At 43.8% G+C, this 19,409-nt stretch overlaps 2 protein-coding genes across 3 annotated transcripts in view; one reads left to right on the top strand and one right to left on the bottom strand.

Annotated features, from left to right (window-relative positions):
• The window catches only part of LOC143415819 (uncharacterized), a 272,397-nt gene that overhangs the window by 7,418 nt on the left and 245,570 nt on the right, over window positions 1–19,409 (top strand). The gene's annotated exons all lie outside the window — the stretch shown is intronic.
• The window catches only part of LOC143415825 (uncharacterized), a 36,167-nt gene continuing 24,807 nt past the window's right edge, over window positions 8,050–19,409 (bottom strand). For both annotated transcript variants that reach the window (XM_076881246.1, XM_076881245.1), the window contains 2 exons: window positions 10,280–11,128; window positions 8,050–9,954 (listed from right to left, as the gene is read on the bottom strand). In XM_076881246.1, the coding sequence (XP_076737361.1) occupies window positions 9,262–9,954; window positions 10,280–11,128 (1,542 nt within the window). In that variant the 3' untranslated portion in view covers window positions 8,050–9,261. The remainder of the gene's footprint in view (window positions 9,955–10,279; window positions 11,129–19,409) is intronic.

Here is a 19,409-nt window from a genome sequence, read left to right as displayed (position 1 = left end):
GGTTGTCCTTCTCTCCTGGATTGGCCGGAGCTTTCTTTAGGTGCCTTTCCCGCTTTGACAAAAGTCCAGCTGGGATAACCACATTCACTCAGGGCCTTCTTGATGTGCTGTTCACCTGCATCCCTGGCCGCTGTGTCAGTGGGGATGGTGTTCGCTCTGTGTTGTAGCGTCCTGATGACACCCAGTTTGTGCTCCAGTGGATGATGAGTCAAACCTTGGATACTGATCCGTATGTGTAGGTTCACGGTACACGTCAGCTTTTAGATGTACAGCCATTACTGATGGAAATCTCACAGTCTAAGAAGGCTAACCTGCCATTTTTCATATCCTCCCTGGTGAATTTGATGTGTCTCCTTATCTTTCCTCATGTGGTGCATTTTCCATTGTCTTATGTAGTCTGGAAGATGAGTGGATGGTGGGGTGGGTGCAGTTTTCTCTGTGGTGGGGTTGGGTGGACTGTCCCGGGCTCTGTGGGGCCGGGAGGCGCTGCTGCACTGGGCCCCGGTCTGGATAGGCCTGGGCCCCCTTTCCCTGGCGGGTCGCGGAGTGTGGGAGTGCCTACTGGGGTCAGCGGGGGAGCTGGCCCCAGGGAGGGGTTACCTGCCCCTCCCTTCCTTCCCTCCCCATCTCCAGCTGCCTCTCTCTTCCCGCTCCACCACAACCACCCACACATGCAGGGCCTTGGAGTAGGGGTATGTCACCAGGGTGCAGAGGAGGCTACCCCCCCCCCCCCCCCCCTGTCCCCTTCTTGCTGCCTCTGCCTCAATTTTATCCCACAACTTAGACATTCAAATTATTCACACTCTCATTACACATACATATAGGATCTTGGGGGTGGGCACAATCACGGAGTCCAAATTACCATCAGGGTGTATACCTCACCCCTGACGTCGTTGCCCACCTCTCAATTTTAAATACACGTAGACATTGAGGGCTAGCAGGAGGGACCATGCGCTTACCTGCTGCTCTCTGGCAGGTAGCTCCATGCCCTCCTGGGTTTTAATTGCACCTTAGAACACACATGCATCAACACTACAATGAGCGGGTGGAGGGAGGTTTGGAGTCTTCTCCCACCCCCATTCTCTGCGGCCTGCTGGAGCGGGAGGGCTAGGTGGAGTTGGCTGTCCGACTGCGGTCTGGAGTGTGGGGCCTCCCTGCTGCTACGGAGTCGGGGTGGTCTGCCTCTCCCCACCGCAGGGAAAAGGGTAACGCCACCTGGGTCTGGGTGCAGTTCCCCCCTCCAGGGGCAAGGGTACCTAGACCCGGTTTGTAGAGTACGCTTGGGGAGTGTGATTGTGTGTACAGCGTCTCTTTATGTCTGTCTCCACGTTGGTTGAGTGTGGAGTGAGTGCATATGAGAGCATGAGGGTGGGAATGGATGTTTGTGTCTGTGTGTGCCTGTATGTCTGTGTCTATATGTCAGGCTGGGTATCAGACGCCACCTCTCTGGGGACATCTCAGGCCCTCCAAGGTTTGGAGGCCTATCTCCACCTACCACCACTTCCCCTGCCGGTGGCGGACTCCCTCAGGTGTCGGTGCGTTGGTGGTTCTTTGTGTCTGGGGGTGGGCGTCCAGGTACACACCGGCTCACTCCTTGGTGGCCGCTTATCGGGGCCTGGAGCCTGGGGCTCGCTCGGGCCCCTTCGGGGGTGGGGTGCCCCCGGCCTCTCGGCCTGGGGCTCGGTCACTCAGGCACAGCTGGCGGCCGGCGGAGCTCACGGGCGCGTCACTGCAACTCCCCCTGGCTTCTGCTCCGCGGCTGCTGAGTGAACCCTCATCTGGGACTCTCCTCAGCTCTTACTGGGACAGTGGCGCGGCTGCCCCTCTGTTGGTCTTCCATGGTTTCTTGTGTTCTGGGGGCCTCTGGATGTCTGGAGTTTTGATCTCCTCCATACCTGCTTCACAGGGTGTGAAGCAGATCGTTACATGGAGAAACCTTTGGAATACAAGCGCGCTGATCCACACAGGTATGCACACGGGTGTTCACTGCTCGTAGACCCAAATTACACCTTTCTTGGCTACTACTTCGAAGCACATCTGTCCTGCGTGCTGCACAACAACATTGAATATTTAGTATTTACTGCTGTTTACACTTAGCTAGATTAATGCGATGGTGTTGTGTTTAGTATGTTGCTTTGGTTTTTTTTTTTTGTTTGTCTTTTTTTGCTTGTTTTCTATTCTTCTCTCAACAGGTGATCCAGGAGATTTTTATTTTTTTTCTCCCCCCCTTTCTCACTGTCCCTCTCCCCTTCTGTTTTTCCTTTCCTTCCTCTTTCTTTCTCCCTTTCCTATCTCTCACTCATGTCTGTCCCGTCTGTAACATCTGAAAATAAAATATAATAAATAATAAAAACAAAGATCGACCAAATGGACCAATACGGCAATGCCACGATGATCCATTTGGCAAAGTAAATCCATTGGGTATCCTTGTTGGTCTTCAGACAACAATTCTGATGGCTAAAGAACCAAATGGGACAGGCGGAAAAAAAAAAAATGTATGTATGGTTGGAGGGTAAGATGGCGCCGCCCTTGTGTGCAATAGGTTGGCAGCCTTAACATGAAATTTCCCCTTGTGGGACTAATAAAGGTATATCAATCAGTCAATCAATCAACTAGGGAAGCAGATGCAATTTCGGTTGCCAAAGCAATATGTAAGAATATCATCCCAGAACACGGGATTCCGGAGACTATTTATAGTGATGATGGTCCACACTTTATAAATGAAGTGATTGGATTAATGGCACAGCATCTAGGGATAACACTAAAACATCATTGTTCATATCAGCCACAAAGTGCAGGGTTGGTAGAGAGAACTAATGGCACAGTAAAGCTAAGACTTAGGAAGTCAATGGAAGAGACAGGCAGGACATGGTTAGACTGTATAGAACTAGTTAAGATGTACATTACTCCAACAGAGAACGGTCTGACTCTTTGAGATTATATATGGTAGAGCATTTAGAGTTCTAGAGATTGGATGTTGATAAGGCCATGGAGAGGAAGTGCTCCGTTCTTACTGCAGGTTTTCATAGAAAGTATAGAGAATAACACCCTCCCTCCTACTCTTACTCAGGGTCTCATAACACTAATTCCAAAGCCAAACAAAGACTTACTTCTTATTGATAGTTGGAGACCCATCTGTCTGCCCAATAATGACTATGGGATTATGGCTTTAGTACTTGATAACAGAATAACATCTGTTCGGGTAACAAAAAAAAAAAATTAACTGCAACCTTCCGTGTGGTCAACAACAGACACACATTATGTCCCTATCGTGGACCACGGCCAATCAGAGATAGTCAGGGGCGGGACCTCTCTGATTGGCCGTGGTCCAGTTGAAAGTACAGGTGGAAGAGAGAGGTGAGTAGCTTGAATAAAGCAATATCCATCCATCCATCCATTCGCTTCTGTTTCTCCTTTTCAGGGTCGCGGGGGGCACTGGAGCCTATCCCAACTGTCATAGGGCGAGAGGTGGGGTACACCCTGGACAGGTCGCCAGTCTGTCGCAGGGCCAACACGCAGGGACAGACAATCATTCGCGCTCACATTCACACCTAATGGCAATTTGGATTTTTCCAATTACAGTTTTTTTTTATTGGTTTGGCGCAGTTTTCACAAGCAATTGGTACATTTTCAAAACTCTTAGTACTTATATCACAACAGATCATCAAAAGTGCACGTTTTTCAAACATTTCAGCATATTTCCAATTGTGTCAGTACAATACACATAATGACAAAATATCCTTTTCACTACACAAAATAAGTGTTTCATCTAAATAAATGTTTTGTTCACAGTTACTGCCTTTCATAATGTTATCACTATCAAATTTTTGATTTGCACCTCTTATTATTCAGTTTAATACATTTGTCTATCATTTAATTCAACTGATCTTAATGTTTAATCAATGAATCCTTCATTATGTCCATGGATTTTCAACTTGACTGATTGTTGTCTGGTCATTTGTAAGTTACACATTGCTGCAAGAGCTTTCAATCTAGAAATACTAATTGCTAATTGTTTCCCCCTGATGATCACAATTAGTTACCATATAAGTAGAACTGTGTTTGAGACTTTGCACTGTTCAAATATGGAGCAGGATAGACTCGTAGGGAGAGGAAACCTTCATTGAAGAGGTGGTGGTGGTGCTCCTCAACAGAGAGGTGGTCTTCAGAGAAATGTAGGCAGAAGACAACGCACCATCATCTCTAATGAAGTCCGGGCCATCATTGTTGACCATGTGGTTAACAGAGGCTTTACCATGGCTGAGGCTGCCAGGTTGGTACAGCCTAATTTACAAAGGTCAACTGTCAGCTCTATCATCAGAACTTTTCGCCAAGAAAACTGGTATGTTTGCTATAGCAACTTCACTTCTAAAATATAGTACTCTATTGTATAGATGAACAACATGTAATTGTCAGTTTACAGTAATGTAATTTGTAATACTTCAATATTCACAGTATATGATTGTCCTCAGAATTAACAGGAGACAACCTGGTGGTGGTCGCCCACGTGTTTTGACTGACCAGCAGGAGTTGGCTGTGGTGGAAATGGTCAGGGCAAGGAATGACATACGGCTGTCGGAAATCAAACAGGCTATTGAGAACAACAATGACACCTTTGCCAATGTGCCATCAATTAGCCTTCCAACGATTGCCCGGCTTTTGAAGAAGCACCAGGTTTCCATGAAACAAATTTACTTGGTTCCTTTTGAGAGGAACTATGTCCGGGTGAAACAACTGCGTTCAGAATATATTCAGGTACAACACTAAACTGGCATGCAATTACTGTAACAGTACTGACAACTATTAGTTGTAAAAAAAAAAAACTAACTAAATTATCATTTTAGAGGGTGATGGAGCTGGACGCTGCTGTGAATCATCACAAGTATATTTTTGTTGATGAGGCCGGTTTCAATCTGGCAAAAACTAGACGCAGAGGACGTAACCTTATTGGACAAAGGGCTACCATCCAAGTCCCTGGACAACCTGGAGGAAACATCTCAATGGGTGCAGCTATATCTGAAGATGGTGTGGTAGGCTGTAGACCAGTTCTAGGGTCATACAACACTGAACACCTGATAGTTTTTTTTAAATGAACTGGAGCAGGCCTGTCAGGGAGAAGACATTGTCTATGTTGTTGTGTGGGACAATGTCAGCTTCCACCATGCACAGCTGGTTCAGGAATGGTTTCAAACACATCCTCGCTTCATGACACTCTATCTTCCACCATATTCCCCTTTCCTCAACCCAATTGAGGAATTCTTCTCTACATGGAGGTGGAAGGTGTATGATCGCCATCCCCATGAGCATGTCTCCCTTCTTCAAGCCATGTGTGAAGCTTGTGGTGATATAACTGCTGGGCAAAGTCAAGCCTGGATTCGTCATGCCAGGAAATTTTTCCCACGGTGCCTGAACAACGAAGACATCCACTGTGATGTTGATGAAAATTTATGGCCCAATGTTAATGACCGGCTTGATTAATTGTGTAAAAGTGATAAAAATAAAATAAAAAATATATTGTGCTTATGTAAATGACTTGTTGTTTTTTCTCCCTTTTTCGTGTGTGTGTATGTGTATGTTTTTTTTGTTTTGTTTTGGTTTTTTGTTTTTTTTGGTTATGCCTGAACATAAGTGTAATATTTGCTGTGTAAAGTTTTACAGTTCAGTTACACTCATTCATCACCAAGGACAATTTGAAACGCTTACCTTGTATTATTTGCTCCTGAATGAAATGATTGGTAAAAGTACTACGTTGAAAAAAGATCTTACTGTTTTGTTTGGGTGAGTAAAGCAAATGTTCTCAGAATATATCACAATGACCATATGTTCTGCAACAATGATTAAGTGGAATGAAAATATGTGCAAATACAATGAACTCATGACATCAGATTTGAAAGAATGACTAGTGGTGTTACAAATGTGATCAAATGTGAGTTTTGTACTGAGAGATTTGAAAATGCACACTTTAGTTGTGAAAATAGTACCAAACCAATTTAAAAAAACTGTAACCTATCCCCACAAGCTGCATGTCTTTGGACGGTGGGAGGAAGCCGGAGTACCCAGAAGGAACCCACATAAACACGGGGAGAACATGCAAACTCCACACAGAAAGACCCCGGTGATGTTGGAATTGAACTCAGGACCTTCTTGCTGTGCAGCAACAGTGCTAACCACCGTGCTGCCTAAAGCGATATCGATTCATTACATCCTGAATTGACTTTTAAATATAACTGTGTTTTGCCAGAAATGGCATATTCTCAGATTAAAGCTCACAAAACTATTTCAACAACCAACAAACAGTAAATGAGAGCAGGTACACGGATTCCACACAAAGACATAAACACAGAGCGGATCCAACGCATCAGAATCAGCTTTGTCTTTCTCCGCTTTCTCACCCGACGGCCCGCAGACCGAAACGCTGTCAGAGATCAGCGATTCTGATGCGTCGGGTCCGCTCTGTATTTACATCTTTTTGCACTGAGTCTGAGCTGCAGGTTTGGTCTCTCTCCAACGAAAATTCACTGAGCCAGCAGCAAAAGAAGCAGCAAACTGCGCTTCACATTGATCAATGTCATCATGCGTTTTGCTGTTTTGCCTCCACGACTATTAAAATCACACTTCATGCACAGCTAGCTCTCTCTCTCTCTGTACTTCAAGAACAGCTTTCCATGTCAAATCTCTGTTTTCTGCATTATTCATTCGCTTATTACCCACCAGTCTACTGTTGTTCACAGCGCTGTCTTTTTCTTTTCTTCACTTAAACGACCTCGGACAAGAAAGCCTATTTTTTCTGTTGTTCAATAGTGAAGAAATTTAAACTTTATATTGTTACACCCCAGCCTAGGCAACCGGTGTGCAACGCAGGAAAAATAAAAATAAGGCAAAAACACACGAGAAAAAACTAATACGGGCTTCCACAAAAATAATCCCAAAACGAAAGTATCGACAACTATTTCTTCAAAGCAAAATACGATATTTATTTACATCAAAACACAAAAACGTCAAACTATTTACAACGGGGGGAAGATCGCGACCATGACATACAGAAACACAGGGCTTAAATACATAGAAGGAGCAATTAGGGAATGGACCACAGGAGGGAAACACAGCTGGGGCAAATTAGACCTGACGAGACAAGGAAACGTAAACTGAACACTAAGATAACACAGACTTTCAAAGTAAAACAGGAAACACATAACAGTCACGCCAAAACAAAACGCCTAAAACAATACACTGCCAACGCCGAACCGTAACATACGCCCCCACCCATAAAAAACAAACATTTAAAACATACAACCCCAACGAAAAATGTTTGTTCCATGTCCAGCCCATACGGCACCGGCCGCCGTCCCGCAGGCGACGCTGATGGCTGGACGGGTCCTCCAGTGGAAACGGAAAACTGGAGCGGGCCCTCGGATCCTCCAGCGAAGACAGACGAAAGGCTGGAGCGGTCCCACGGGTCCTCCAGCGAAGACAGACGAGCAGCTCACTAGCTGCAAAAACAGACACGCAGCCCACCAGCTGCAGAAGGCTGGAGCGGTCCCTCGGATCCTCCAGCGAAGACAAACGAGCAGCTCACTAGCCGCAAACACGGACACGCAGCCCACCAGCTGCAAACACGGACACGTAGCCCACCAGCTGAAAACACGGACACGCAGCCCACCAGCTGAAAACACGGACACGCAGCCCACCAGCTGCAGAAGGCTGGAGCGGTTCCCCGGACCCTCCAGATGAAGGCGGATGAAGGCTGGAGCAGTCCCTCGGACCCTCCAGCAGATGACGAAGGCTGGGGCGGTCCCTCGGACCCTCCAGCGAAGGCGGATGAAGGCTGGACCGGCCCTCGGACCCTCCAGCAACGGCGGACGGCTGAAGCGGTCCTCGGACCCCTCAGCGATTGGACGAGCCCCCATATGTTACACCCCGGCCTAGGCAACCGGAGTGCAACACGAAAAAAGTAAAAATAAAGAAAAAAAAACACACAAAAACCCCCACTAAAGCTCACCACCAAAATCCCGAAACGAAAGTATCGACAAATCTATTTACAACAAACTATTTATTTACAACAAACTATTTATTTACAACAAAACACCAAACTATTTACAACACGGGGGAGATCGCGACCATGACATACAGAAACACAGGGCTTAAATACATAGAAGGAGCAATTAGGGAATGGACCACAGGAGGGAAACACAGCTGGGGCAAATTAGACCTGACGAGACAAGGAAACGTAACCTGAACACTAAGATAACACAGACTTTCAAAGTAAAACAGGAAACACATAACAGTCACGCCAAAACAAAACGCCTAAAACAATACACTGCCAACGCCGAACCGTAACAATATGCAGAGCATTGCAGAATATTTTTAAGGTTATCTGCTATAAAAAGTCAGGCCAGAAAAATCTCCTTCATGTTTTTCTGTGTTTTATTCTCAGTTACTTTCACACAAAGGCATCTGCTGTGATGTTCACAATTCTGATGAAGATTCTGATTTTTTGCTTCTTTTTTCATAAATGACTCATCATCATCTTTGTTCAGATGCAAGAAGAATCATATAGAAATGAAAAAGGTATAAATCTTCTGACCGAACCTGCTGGGACTGTGTGAGGTCCTGAGGCTAAGAGTAAGGATTTATCCACAGGAGAGCTGCGTTCTTACAAACCATCCCACTGTGTAAACCTGACATCTGTGGAACAGCTGAGCTGTATGATGTGTACAAGGACACAAAACATTATTTACCATCAGATCCCGAGCCCTCCATGTGTTAATCAAGACACTGCTGCTGTGCTACAGCCATAAATAATGAATAAATTAGGAGCTAAAGCTAAAAGGACAGTTTATTTGTACCATCTTCATGTGAACACATTCAAGAACATCACAAATGAAGAAACATTAAAAACTTCCACAATACATGAAGGAAGAAAAATAGTTTTTCTTTCAGGTGATTTCAGAAAAAACAGAAACATCAAACACCTCCAAGACTCTCTTTGAAAGAACTAAAAACCTTTATTCTCATGGTCCAATCATGAGTGAACTCCCCGATGAAGCCTTGTGTGCTAAAACATGTCAGAGTTTTAAAGGTTAAACATGAGTTTCCAAAACGTTTTGCTGGAGAACAATGAACTATTTGACTGAGTTTCAATTATTTACAGACGAGCAAAACCAGGACAGAGAAAAAAGGACAAAACTGACTCAGTAAAACGACAGAAAATAAGATCCCATGTAAATCTGTATTATGTAGAAGTTCAGCCCAGCAACCAGTTCAGTTCAACACAAGTTTAAATGATTCTATCTGAACTCTGTGGAGCCTGATCTCAAGCTTTTTGAGTCTGACACTGAAACCAGAGGATCTTTCTGTCTCTTCAGATTCACTGTGATCCAGTGATGGGAGTGATTTCAGCCCTGAGTGATCACGCTGATGTTTGCACAGAGCAGACAATGAGGTGAATGTTTGGGCACATTGGTAACAGTGAAACAGTTTATTAGTAACGTGGGATCGTTTGTGTTTGGAGTATGAACTGAGATTCCTGAAGCTCTTGTCACACTGGTCACAGCTGTAGTTTCCTTTCACGTGTGTACGTTCATGAGAGTTACGACCATATGAACGTGAGAAGCTTTTGTCACAGTGTCTGCACTTGTATGGTTTCTCTCCTGTGTGGACTCGTTTGTGTGTTTTAAGCTCCCATGCAGTGGTGAAGGATGACCCACACTGATCACAGAGGTGCTTTTTAACCCCACTGTGAATCAGTTCATGCTTTTTTAAGTTACGTGATGTGGTGAAGCTTCTCCCACATTCTTTGCAGTATTGCAGTTTGTCTCCAGTGTGTCTACGTTGATGTGTTTTTAGGGCGTCTCGTCGACTGAAAGTTTTTCCACAAAGGTCACAACGAAAGTCTTTCCCACCACCACGGTGATGACAGGGTTGAGAACTGGATCCATCTGTGTCGCTCTGCTTCTAAACAAAGACACAAAGACAGTGTAAGTCAGTCCTTCAACACTTTTATCCTGAACGTCGCCTGAAATAAAGAGCATCTCTGCAGACGTCCAATTACATTTGACTGTTTCAGTTAACACACTCAGTTTACTGGGCTGCAATAACTACAATACTACCACCATAATACTACAGTAATACTAAAATCATAACTGACATGAAAATCTGAATAATCACTCAGAGCTGCTTTTCCATGCAGTAGAATTGCTAACATGCTAACACAGTTTAATGAGCAGAGTTGTTCCAAACAGTCAGGCTAAAATGACAAGATAACAATATAAATACATACCTCACAGTAACTGCACTTGGAGAGTCTCTTTCTGCTGTGGATCTGTTGGTGTCCTCTCAGGTAATGTGGAGCTTTAAAAGTCTTCTCACACAGGTCACATTTATAAGGTCGTCCCTCAGTGTGGGTAAACATGTGTTGTTGTAACTGTGCGTCTGTAGCAAAGTATTTGCCACACTGTTCACAGCAGTACACATCATGTCCGGTGTGAATGCGTAGATGTATATTTCGGTACCCTCTCTGGCTGAAAGTTTTTCCACAGATGTCACAGCTGTACGCCTTAATTCCAGAGTGGCTAACTAGATGACTCTGTAAGCTACCACTGTGAGTAAAAGCTCTGCCACACTGATCACAGCTGTACGCTTTAACCTCACTGTGGATGAGTTGGTGTGATTTTAGGTGACCCTTCATGGAAAAAGACTTTCCACACAAGTCACAGCTGAACGGTCTCTCTCCAGTGTGGATGACCTGATGCTGTTTCAGTGAACCCTTCAAAGCAAAACCCCTCCCACACTCGTCACAGCTGTATGCCTTAAGTCCAGAGTGGGTAACTAGATGACTCTGTAAGCTGCTACTGTGAGTAAAAGCTCTGCCACACTGATCACAGCTGTACGCTTTAACTCCACTGTGGATGAGTTGGTGTGTTTTTAGGTGACCCTTCAAGGAAAAAGACTTTCCACACAAGTCACAGCTGAATGGTCTCTCTCCAGTGTGGATGACCTGATGACGTTTTAGATTAGCCTTCTCAGTAAAACCCTTCCCACACTCGTCACAGGTGTGTGTTTTCTCTCTCTTTCTTGGTTGAGGTTTGTCGGCCTCCTGAGAGCGCTGACTTCTCGCTCCATGTTGGTCCTGCAGTGACAGAGATACAAACAGAGGCAGTGAGTGAAATGCAGTCGTGGAACAAACTCAACCTTCAAACTCCCTCCATTAACACTAGTTTTAAACCTGAAGGTGGAGTGTGGCACCAAACACCTTAAAGGTCTCTTATCCCCACCTGCTGGTAGTTCTGCAAAGAGTGAACTACCACTGGCAAAATTTAGCAGTCTTCGCAAACTTCAAAAAGCAAATGGCCTAGATCTTGGTTCCACTTGCCTCTTACCCGTGACTTCAATTTTAAATTCAGGATCTGACACAGACTGATTCATGTCCTACACAGTTCTTACAAGTTCATAGAAATTTCTGTTCAATTAGAACCAAGCATTTGAGTTGATGGTTGTAATTTTTATACAATGTTGTAATTTGTGTTTCAACAATTTTTTGATTAATGTTTTGTTTCCGTTACAATATTATACTTTAATGTATAGTATTGTAACGGAAACAAAACAGGAAACAAAACATCAATCAAAAAATTGCTCTTTTTTATTTGGCCTACTTAAATTTATTTTGGGCTACCAAAAACTGAAGAGTCTCTGCCCAAAGGGCTACCAGGGATTTTGAAATTTTGCGAGCCCTGGACCCATTTCTGTAATATACTTACATATCTATATTATTGCTAATATATATTGTAATATATCTATATCATGGCTAAAGCACTTCTGGATGGATGCAAACTGCATTTCGTTGCCCTGTACCTGTGACATGTGCAATGACAATAAAGTTTAATTCTATTCTATTCTATTCTATTCTATTCAAATATTTTATAGTTCAGCAACACTCATCAATCTAATAAACTTAAACCTGCACCATCCTTCCTATTCTGGGATTTTAAAGAGTACTTATCAGAAATATTAAACAACCTAACTAATAGAGTTGCCAACTCCCAGCAAAAATCTCCCAGAACCACCCCCGCCCTCCACCTCATGATGCTTAATTGACATAATCAACTTTAATTTAATGCACGTGTAAATCAAATGCACAGAAATAATCAATTATGTTTCTACAATAATTAAATAGATTCACCATCTTTCTTCAACAGAATTGCACAATGCACAGATGGTACCTTCCCAAAGGAAAAAGGGCTATAGCTTACCAGTAGTGATGGGATTTCTGGCTCTTTTTAGAGAACCGGCTCTTTCGGCTCGGCTCACTAAAAAGAGCCAGCTCTTTCAGCTCCGAACCGGATAATTAATTATTAACAATAATATAAAATTATGCAGAAAAGGAACTACTAATGTAAAAAAAAAAGTGGTTTTATTTATATATGTTTATATATAAATATATACGGTTGCCCCTAGAGACAAAGCATGTACAAACTCCAAAACACATTTCTAGTGTTAACTGAACTCCCAAAACAGAGCTACCTAGATCACTTAAATGACACAATTGAAAGCATATGTGTATTGTTTGTGTATTTATACACAAGCACTCATATATGGTAAATGGCCTGCATTTGTATAGCGCTTTACTCAGTCCCTAAGGACCCCAAAGCGCTTTACACTACATTCAGTCATTCACCCATTCACACACACATTCACACACTGGCAATGGCAAGCTACATTGTAGCCACAGCTGCCCTGGGGCGCACTGACAAATAATTAAAAACAAAAAAGTTCATTTACCTGTTACCTGTCGCTGGCTTGTGTAGCCACTAGGTAACAAAAGCTCAACACTGTGCCTAGCATCCTGGAGCACTTCTGTTGTGTTTTGTACGTGCTTCTGAGTTTGTACGTGCTATGGAGTTTTTACGTGTTTTGGAGTTTGTACGCGCTTCAGGGTTTGTACGTGTTTTGAAGTTTGTGCGTGCTTTGTCTCTAGGGGTCATGGTAAATATACTTTTATTTATTCACTCCACATAAAATGTAATAAATAAATCATATAATACAAAAACCAACTATTCACAGTTCAACTTTTAACTATTTAAATTTTCAGGTTTTTCCTTTTAAATTTTTTTAAAGTGAAACAACACAAAACACTGCAAACCACAACACAATTAAATATACATTAAAATATGAAAACAGAAAGAACATGCATATTCTCTGTCATATGGGCCTGCATGAATAAACTTTCTGAATCCTTTACCATCTGCAACTGAAAATAGTTGTGGATGATCACTATACCTTTCTAATGTGATGTTGTTGTCCCTGGCTCTCTCTCTCCCTCCCACTCTGTTCCTGTGCTATTGCCAGTGTGACTACCGCTCCTCCCCCCTCTGCCCAGTGCAAAGCACAAGGCTCACGTGTGGAGTGAAGCGTAAAAAAGTGCGAGAGAGGGTGAGAGAAAGAAGAAAAAAAAAACCACGGCTCGCGTCGTTCACGTCAAAGATCCGGCTCTAAGAGCCATTTCGTTCGCGACCGACCCATCACTACTTACCAGGGTGTAAATTAGACTTAATAGTTACCATATACAGTAATGGATTTCTATACATTTAATCAGATGACCACTTTGGTTGTAAGATTCAGATAATTATTTATTAAAAGTTAGTCCTTTAAATGAAATAACAAAGAAAAGTATTTTTTGTGCCTCCCTTTTCTTGTTAATGCCCTACCTGCCCCCTGGAAAAGCTTTGCTAGAGTTACCAGCTGTCAGCTACTTAGAAAACATGAGAGAAGAAGAGGCAGCTACAGCTTAAGGACACAGACTAACTCCAGAGTCTTTTTCCCCCATTCTAGCTGAAGTACGGGACAAATTGCTTCCTTTTCGCCTCAATATGGAAGAGATTAAGATTAAAAATGCAGCGGCTTGGAAGCATGTAGTGAGGCTCCAAATGCTCCACCAGTTCGCCGACAGGTCTCGCAGACAACAGCCGCTCTATCGAGTGACACATACTTCTCTGATAAGCAAAGCTGGGTTACGCGAAGTAGCGCGTTTTGTGAGGCGAGGATCGGTCTGTTTTTAATTAGTATAGTATGAACATTAATCTGGACGCCTTATTCTGGACTAACTGAAGTCTGTTAATATCTGTCTTAACAAACTTCAGACTTCAGTTAGTCTGAAGTTTGAAGTAAACAAAGTGCGTTTCTGAGATACCGACGAGGCCTCCCTTGCAAGTAAATTGATCGATCGCTGTTGCCTTGTTTTTCTTTCATGGGAATAAGTCCTGGAGACAGCGGGGTCTGAGTTTAGACCCAACAGGTTCAGTGAAGAAAAATGTCTGATTGTAACCTGAGGGTTTTTTTTACAATAAGAAAAAGGCACCAAACATCAAACTAATTTAAACCTAAACAGTAACACATGAACGTAGAGCAGGGCGATATGACCAAAAATATTAACAGTGCAAATGCAAATTCCTCGGAGCAAATGTCGGCCAATTTCCACTGGAAATGCCTTTTGGTTAAACTGTCAGCAAGGAATTTGCATTTGCACTGTTAAATTTTTATATAACTTTAATGCACATAAAAAACAGCTGTTTGTTTAAATGAAAATACATTGATGGGTTTTTTTTAATAAAGTTGTGGAGTTGTAAAGTATTTTGTCTCGCGTCACTTGTATCGTCAGTCATATTGTTATCGCACATTTTCAAATGTATATCGTGATAAATATTTTTGGTCATATCGCCCTGCTCTGTCTGTCACCTTCTGTGTTGAGCTCATTGTTTCCTCTGTAGTGGCTGAGCTGAGTCCAAGTAGCTGAAAATGTTCCTCTGCTGCTCCGTCAGACTCTTCTCCTCCTGCTGATCAGCTGGGACACAAAGCGGATCTTTGTTAGGCTCCACACTGCACTGAAGAGTCAAAGTGTCTCATATGTTCACCTGACAAGTAAAAGAACACATTTTTGCTTCCCGAGGTGGGCAACTTATTGGAAACAAACACAAAAGGTTTGAGCACCGATACAAAATTTAGCAGTATAGCAGGAGAGACTGAGGCCTGTTATTAGAATCAAATGCCCAGTGGGCCGACACACCAATACACACACACACACACACACACACATATATATATATATATATATATATATATATATATATATATATATATATATATATATATATATCCACACACATGTGTATAGATAGATAGATAGATAGATCCCTTTTGAATGTTGGCAAGTATGTGTATGTGGTGTTAAATAGGCCTATACTACTGTGCTGTGATGTCGCTCGTAAGTGTGAAACTCGTTGTGAAACGCTTGAGAACCCCTGCTACAGAACAATGGAGATTTCCGTTATATGGTAACACCTGCAACTCACGTGACGCCCAGAATTGTACAATACTGATGCTCGAGAGCGCGCGTGTGATGCAAGTATGTGTAGAGTGTTGAGCGCGTGATCAGTGGTGAGAAAAACAACTCATGAAACTTGACCTTTCTATACTCGTGGCTCACTAACATACCTTATCAACTTCAGCCACTTCCTCTTCTCTCTCTTTTCACAAGGAAACCAGTAAAATGACAGATTAGACTGTTGTTTTGAGCCAGATTGGTTAAAACAACGAGGAACACAGCATTGCGGCATATTGAACACGGGAGCGTTTAGGCCCGGAAGTAGGATTCATCGCGTCATCACTGAACGACCGGATACTGATGCTTGAGAGCGCGTGTGATGCAAGTATGTGTAGAGTGTTGAGCGCGTGATCAGTGGTGAGAAAAACAACTCACAAAACTTAACCTTTCTATACTCGTGGCTCACTTGCACTTCTAATCTATTCGTTTGCACACTTACACACACCCAGCTGCGGTTTCCTGTTTTGCTACACTCTGGAGAGCCTCGCCTTTAACGGTTTCCTCTCACAGAGAGCAACAGAAAACTTCATTCGGAAAACTTCGAAAAACTCGAGATTGACTGAACTCAGTTCAAAGTTACCTTGACACTAACCTGTAGATGTGAGAGGTAGTGATGGTCCGCTTGAAGCTGACGCTCCGGTGCGTGTGTCAGAAAGATTAACTGCTTCAGAAGCACTGTGTCGAGGCTTGATTCGTTTGGCCAGAGTCACGTGATTAGTGACGTCTGAAGCTTCATTTAGAACGTACTTTTTTTTTTAAAGTTTGACGAGCATCTTGACTTTTGGTCTTTGGATATTAACAGTCCTGGGTATGTGACTCCTTGTTTAACAGAAATGTTACAGAGAGCATTTGCAGTGCAGTCTTTAATTGCTAGCAATTCACATTTTTTTAGATTTAGACATAAACCAGATGCCTCAGAGAAATCACTAATAACACTAAGGGCTGGACGGATTTGATTTGCATTCTTCAAGAAGAGTGGTGTCATCAGCTAGCTGGCTGATGATGAGCTCCTTATCAGCTATGGTGATTCCTTGTAAAACAGGTCAAATCTTGGGGTGGAGTCTTAATCATTTTATTGCCCAACGGATTTACTTTACCAAACTGACCATCCCAGCCTTGCTGTAATGGTCCATTTGATTCACCTTTTATTGTTTATTTTATTTTCACTTACTGAATACGGGACAGACTTGACTGGGGGAAAGAAAGAGGGAAAGAGAAACAGCTGAGAAGAGGGACGGGGAGAAGGGCAAAAGACAAAAACCAACAGAATGGGCAGAAAAAGAAGAAAAAATGCATATATCAATCACCTGGTTCACCTGCTGAGAAAGAAAAAAGAAAACAAGCAGAAGAGAACAAGAGTAATAGAATAAACAACATCACAATGATATATGGGAATATGACAGTAAATACTAAATGTTAAACATTATTGTGCAGCTCATAAGATCAACAGAACACAGTGTGCTTTGAGGTAGGAGCCAAAAAGGGTGTAGTTTGTGGGTGTGATCACCCGTGTGTACACCTGTGAGCATGGACGCGCTTGTTTTTTTTTTAAAAGGTTCCTTCATGTAATGATCTGCTAGAGGGTGTGGGGGGGCCACAGCCCCGTCCTCCAGGGCATGAAGCAGGTATGGAGGAGATCAAAACTCCAGACATCCAGAGGCCCCCAGAACACAATAGACCAAGGAAGACCAACAGAGGGGCAGCCGCGCCACTGTCCCGGAAAGAGCTGAGGAGAGTCCCAGATGAGGGCTCACTCAGCAGCCGCGGAGCAGAAGCCAGGGGGGGTTGCAGTGACGCGCCCGTGAGCTCCGCCGGCAGCCAGCCGTGCCTGAGTGACCGAGCCCCAGGCCGAAAGGCCGGGGGCACCCCACCTCCGAAGTGGCCCGAGTGAGCCCCAGGCTCCAGGCCCCGATAAGCGGCCACCAAGGAGTGAGCCGGTGTGTACCTGGACGCCCATCCCCGGACACAAAGAACCACCAACGCACCGATGTCTGAGGGAGTCCGCCACTGGCAACGGAAGTGGTGGTGGGTGGAGATAGGCCTCCAAACCTTGGAGGGCCTGAGATGTCCCCAGAGAGGTGGCGCCTGACACCCAACCTGACATATAGACACAGACATACAGGCACACACAGATACAAACATCCATTCCCACCCTCATGCTCTCATATGCACTTACTCCACACTCAACCAACGTGGAGACAGACATGAAGAGACGCTGTACACACGATCACACTCCCCAAGCGTACTCTACAAACCGGGTCTAGGTACCCTTGCCCCTGGAGGGGGGAACTGCACCCAGACCCAGGTGGTGTTACCCTTTTCCCTGCGGTGGGGGGAGGCAGACCGCCCCGACTCCGCAGCAGCAGGGAGGCCCCACACTCCAGACCGCAGTCGGACGGCCAACTCCTCCTCCTAGCTCCCCCGCTCCAGCAGGCCGCGGAGAATGGGGGTGAGAGAAGACTCCAAACCTCCCTCCACCCGCTCATTGTAGTGTTGATGCATGTGTGTTCTAAGGTGCATTTAAAACCCAGGAGGGCATGGAGCTACCTGGGGCAGCCACTGACAGCTGCAGCAGACCTGACCCTGGCCTCCAAAACCTGAGACATTTGTGCTTGTGATTTGTGCGGCTTTTCTGAGTTTTGTATATAGTGTGTATATTAGCTTTCATTGTACATAGCACATTGTAAATAGCACTGCAACAGAAGGGGTGAGCTGCCGTATTGTTTTTCCTTGCACTGTTTTCTCCTGTTTATTTCAGTTAGGGAGTTAGGTGTAGCGCTTGTCTTTTGTTTGATGTTTGATTTCACATAGGGTTTTAGATAGCACCTCCTCCTGACTTAGCTTGTTTTGTTTGTTATTTTGGCCTTTGTTCACCCTGGAGCTTCATTTTTGCAGTGTAGATAATAAAACACGATTCACTAAGGAATTGGTTTCCCTCTGTGTATGGTTTTGGGGACCAGGGCGGGGCAGTTTTTTCAAACTTATGTTGCGTTCCTATACCCCTAGACTGGGGCGTAACAGGGGGGGTAGCCTCCTCTGCACCCTGGTGACATACCCCTACTCCAAGGTCCTGCATGTGTGGGTGGTTGTGGTGGAGCGGGAAGAGGGAGGCAGCTGGAGATGGGGAGGGAAGGGAAGGGTGGAGTCTTAATCATTTTAATTGAGCTATTGCCATTCGTGTACAAGGTTTTGAAGCTTTACAGAAAAATTATCTAAAGCCAAATTTTTTCAAAGATTGGAAAATAAATTGATGTTCAATTGTATCAAAAGCCTTTTAAAAATCCAGGAAGAGAATGAAGCTATTGTCAGATACCAAATCAGAGTAATCAAGTAGATCCAAAACCAGTCTAATGTTATTAGAAATGTGTCTATTTCTCATTAAGCCTGATTGTGTCTCATTGATAATTGTATCCAAGAACTCTTTAATTCTGTTAGCAAGTACTAAAGCCATAATCTCATAGTCATTATTGAGCAGACAGATGGGTCTCCAATTATCAATAAGAAGTAAGTCCTTGTTTGGCTTTGGAATAAGTGTTATGAGACCCTGAGTAAGAGTAGGAGGGAGGGTGTTATTCTCTATACTTTCTATGAAAACCTGCAGTAAGAACGGAGCACTTCCTCTCCATGGCCTTATCAACATCCAATCTCCAGACTTCAGACTCTGCTCCTGAGGAGAAACAGAATCATCTGGCAGATCATTTGTTGTCATGACTTCTTTACTTTTAAACATTTTGAGCATCCAATCTGCTAATGTGCTCTCTCTTCTGCTTTTCTATCATCACTACAGAAGACTAAAACTCTAAATGCTCTACCATATATAATCTCAAAGCTCACAGCTTTACTGTGCCGTTAGTTCTCTCTACCAACCCTGCACTTTGTGGCTGATATGAACAATGATGTTTTAGTGTTATCCCTAGATGCTGTGCCATTAATCCAATCACTTCATTTACAAAGTGTGGACCATCATCACTATAAATAGTCTCCGGAATCCCGTGTTCTGGGATGATATTCTTACATATTGCTTTGGCAACCG

The sequence above is a fragment of the Maylandia zebra genome, unplaced genomic scaffold (genome assembly GCF_041146795.1).
Source record: "Maylandia zebra isolate NMK-2024a unplaced genomic scaffold, Mzebra_GT3a scaffold05, whole genome shotgun sequence".
NCBI lineage: Eukaryota > Metazoa > Chordata > Actinopteri > Cichliformes > Cichlidae > Maylandia > Maylandia zebra.
This window is presented reverse-complemented; position numbering and strand designations above follow the sequence as displayed.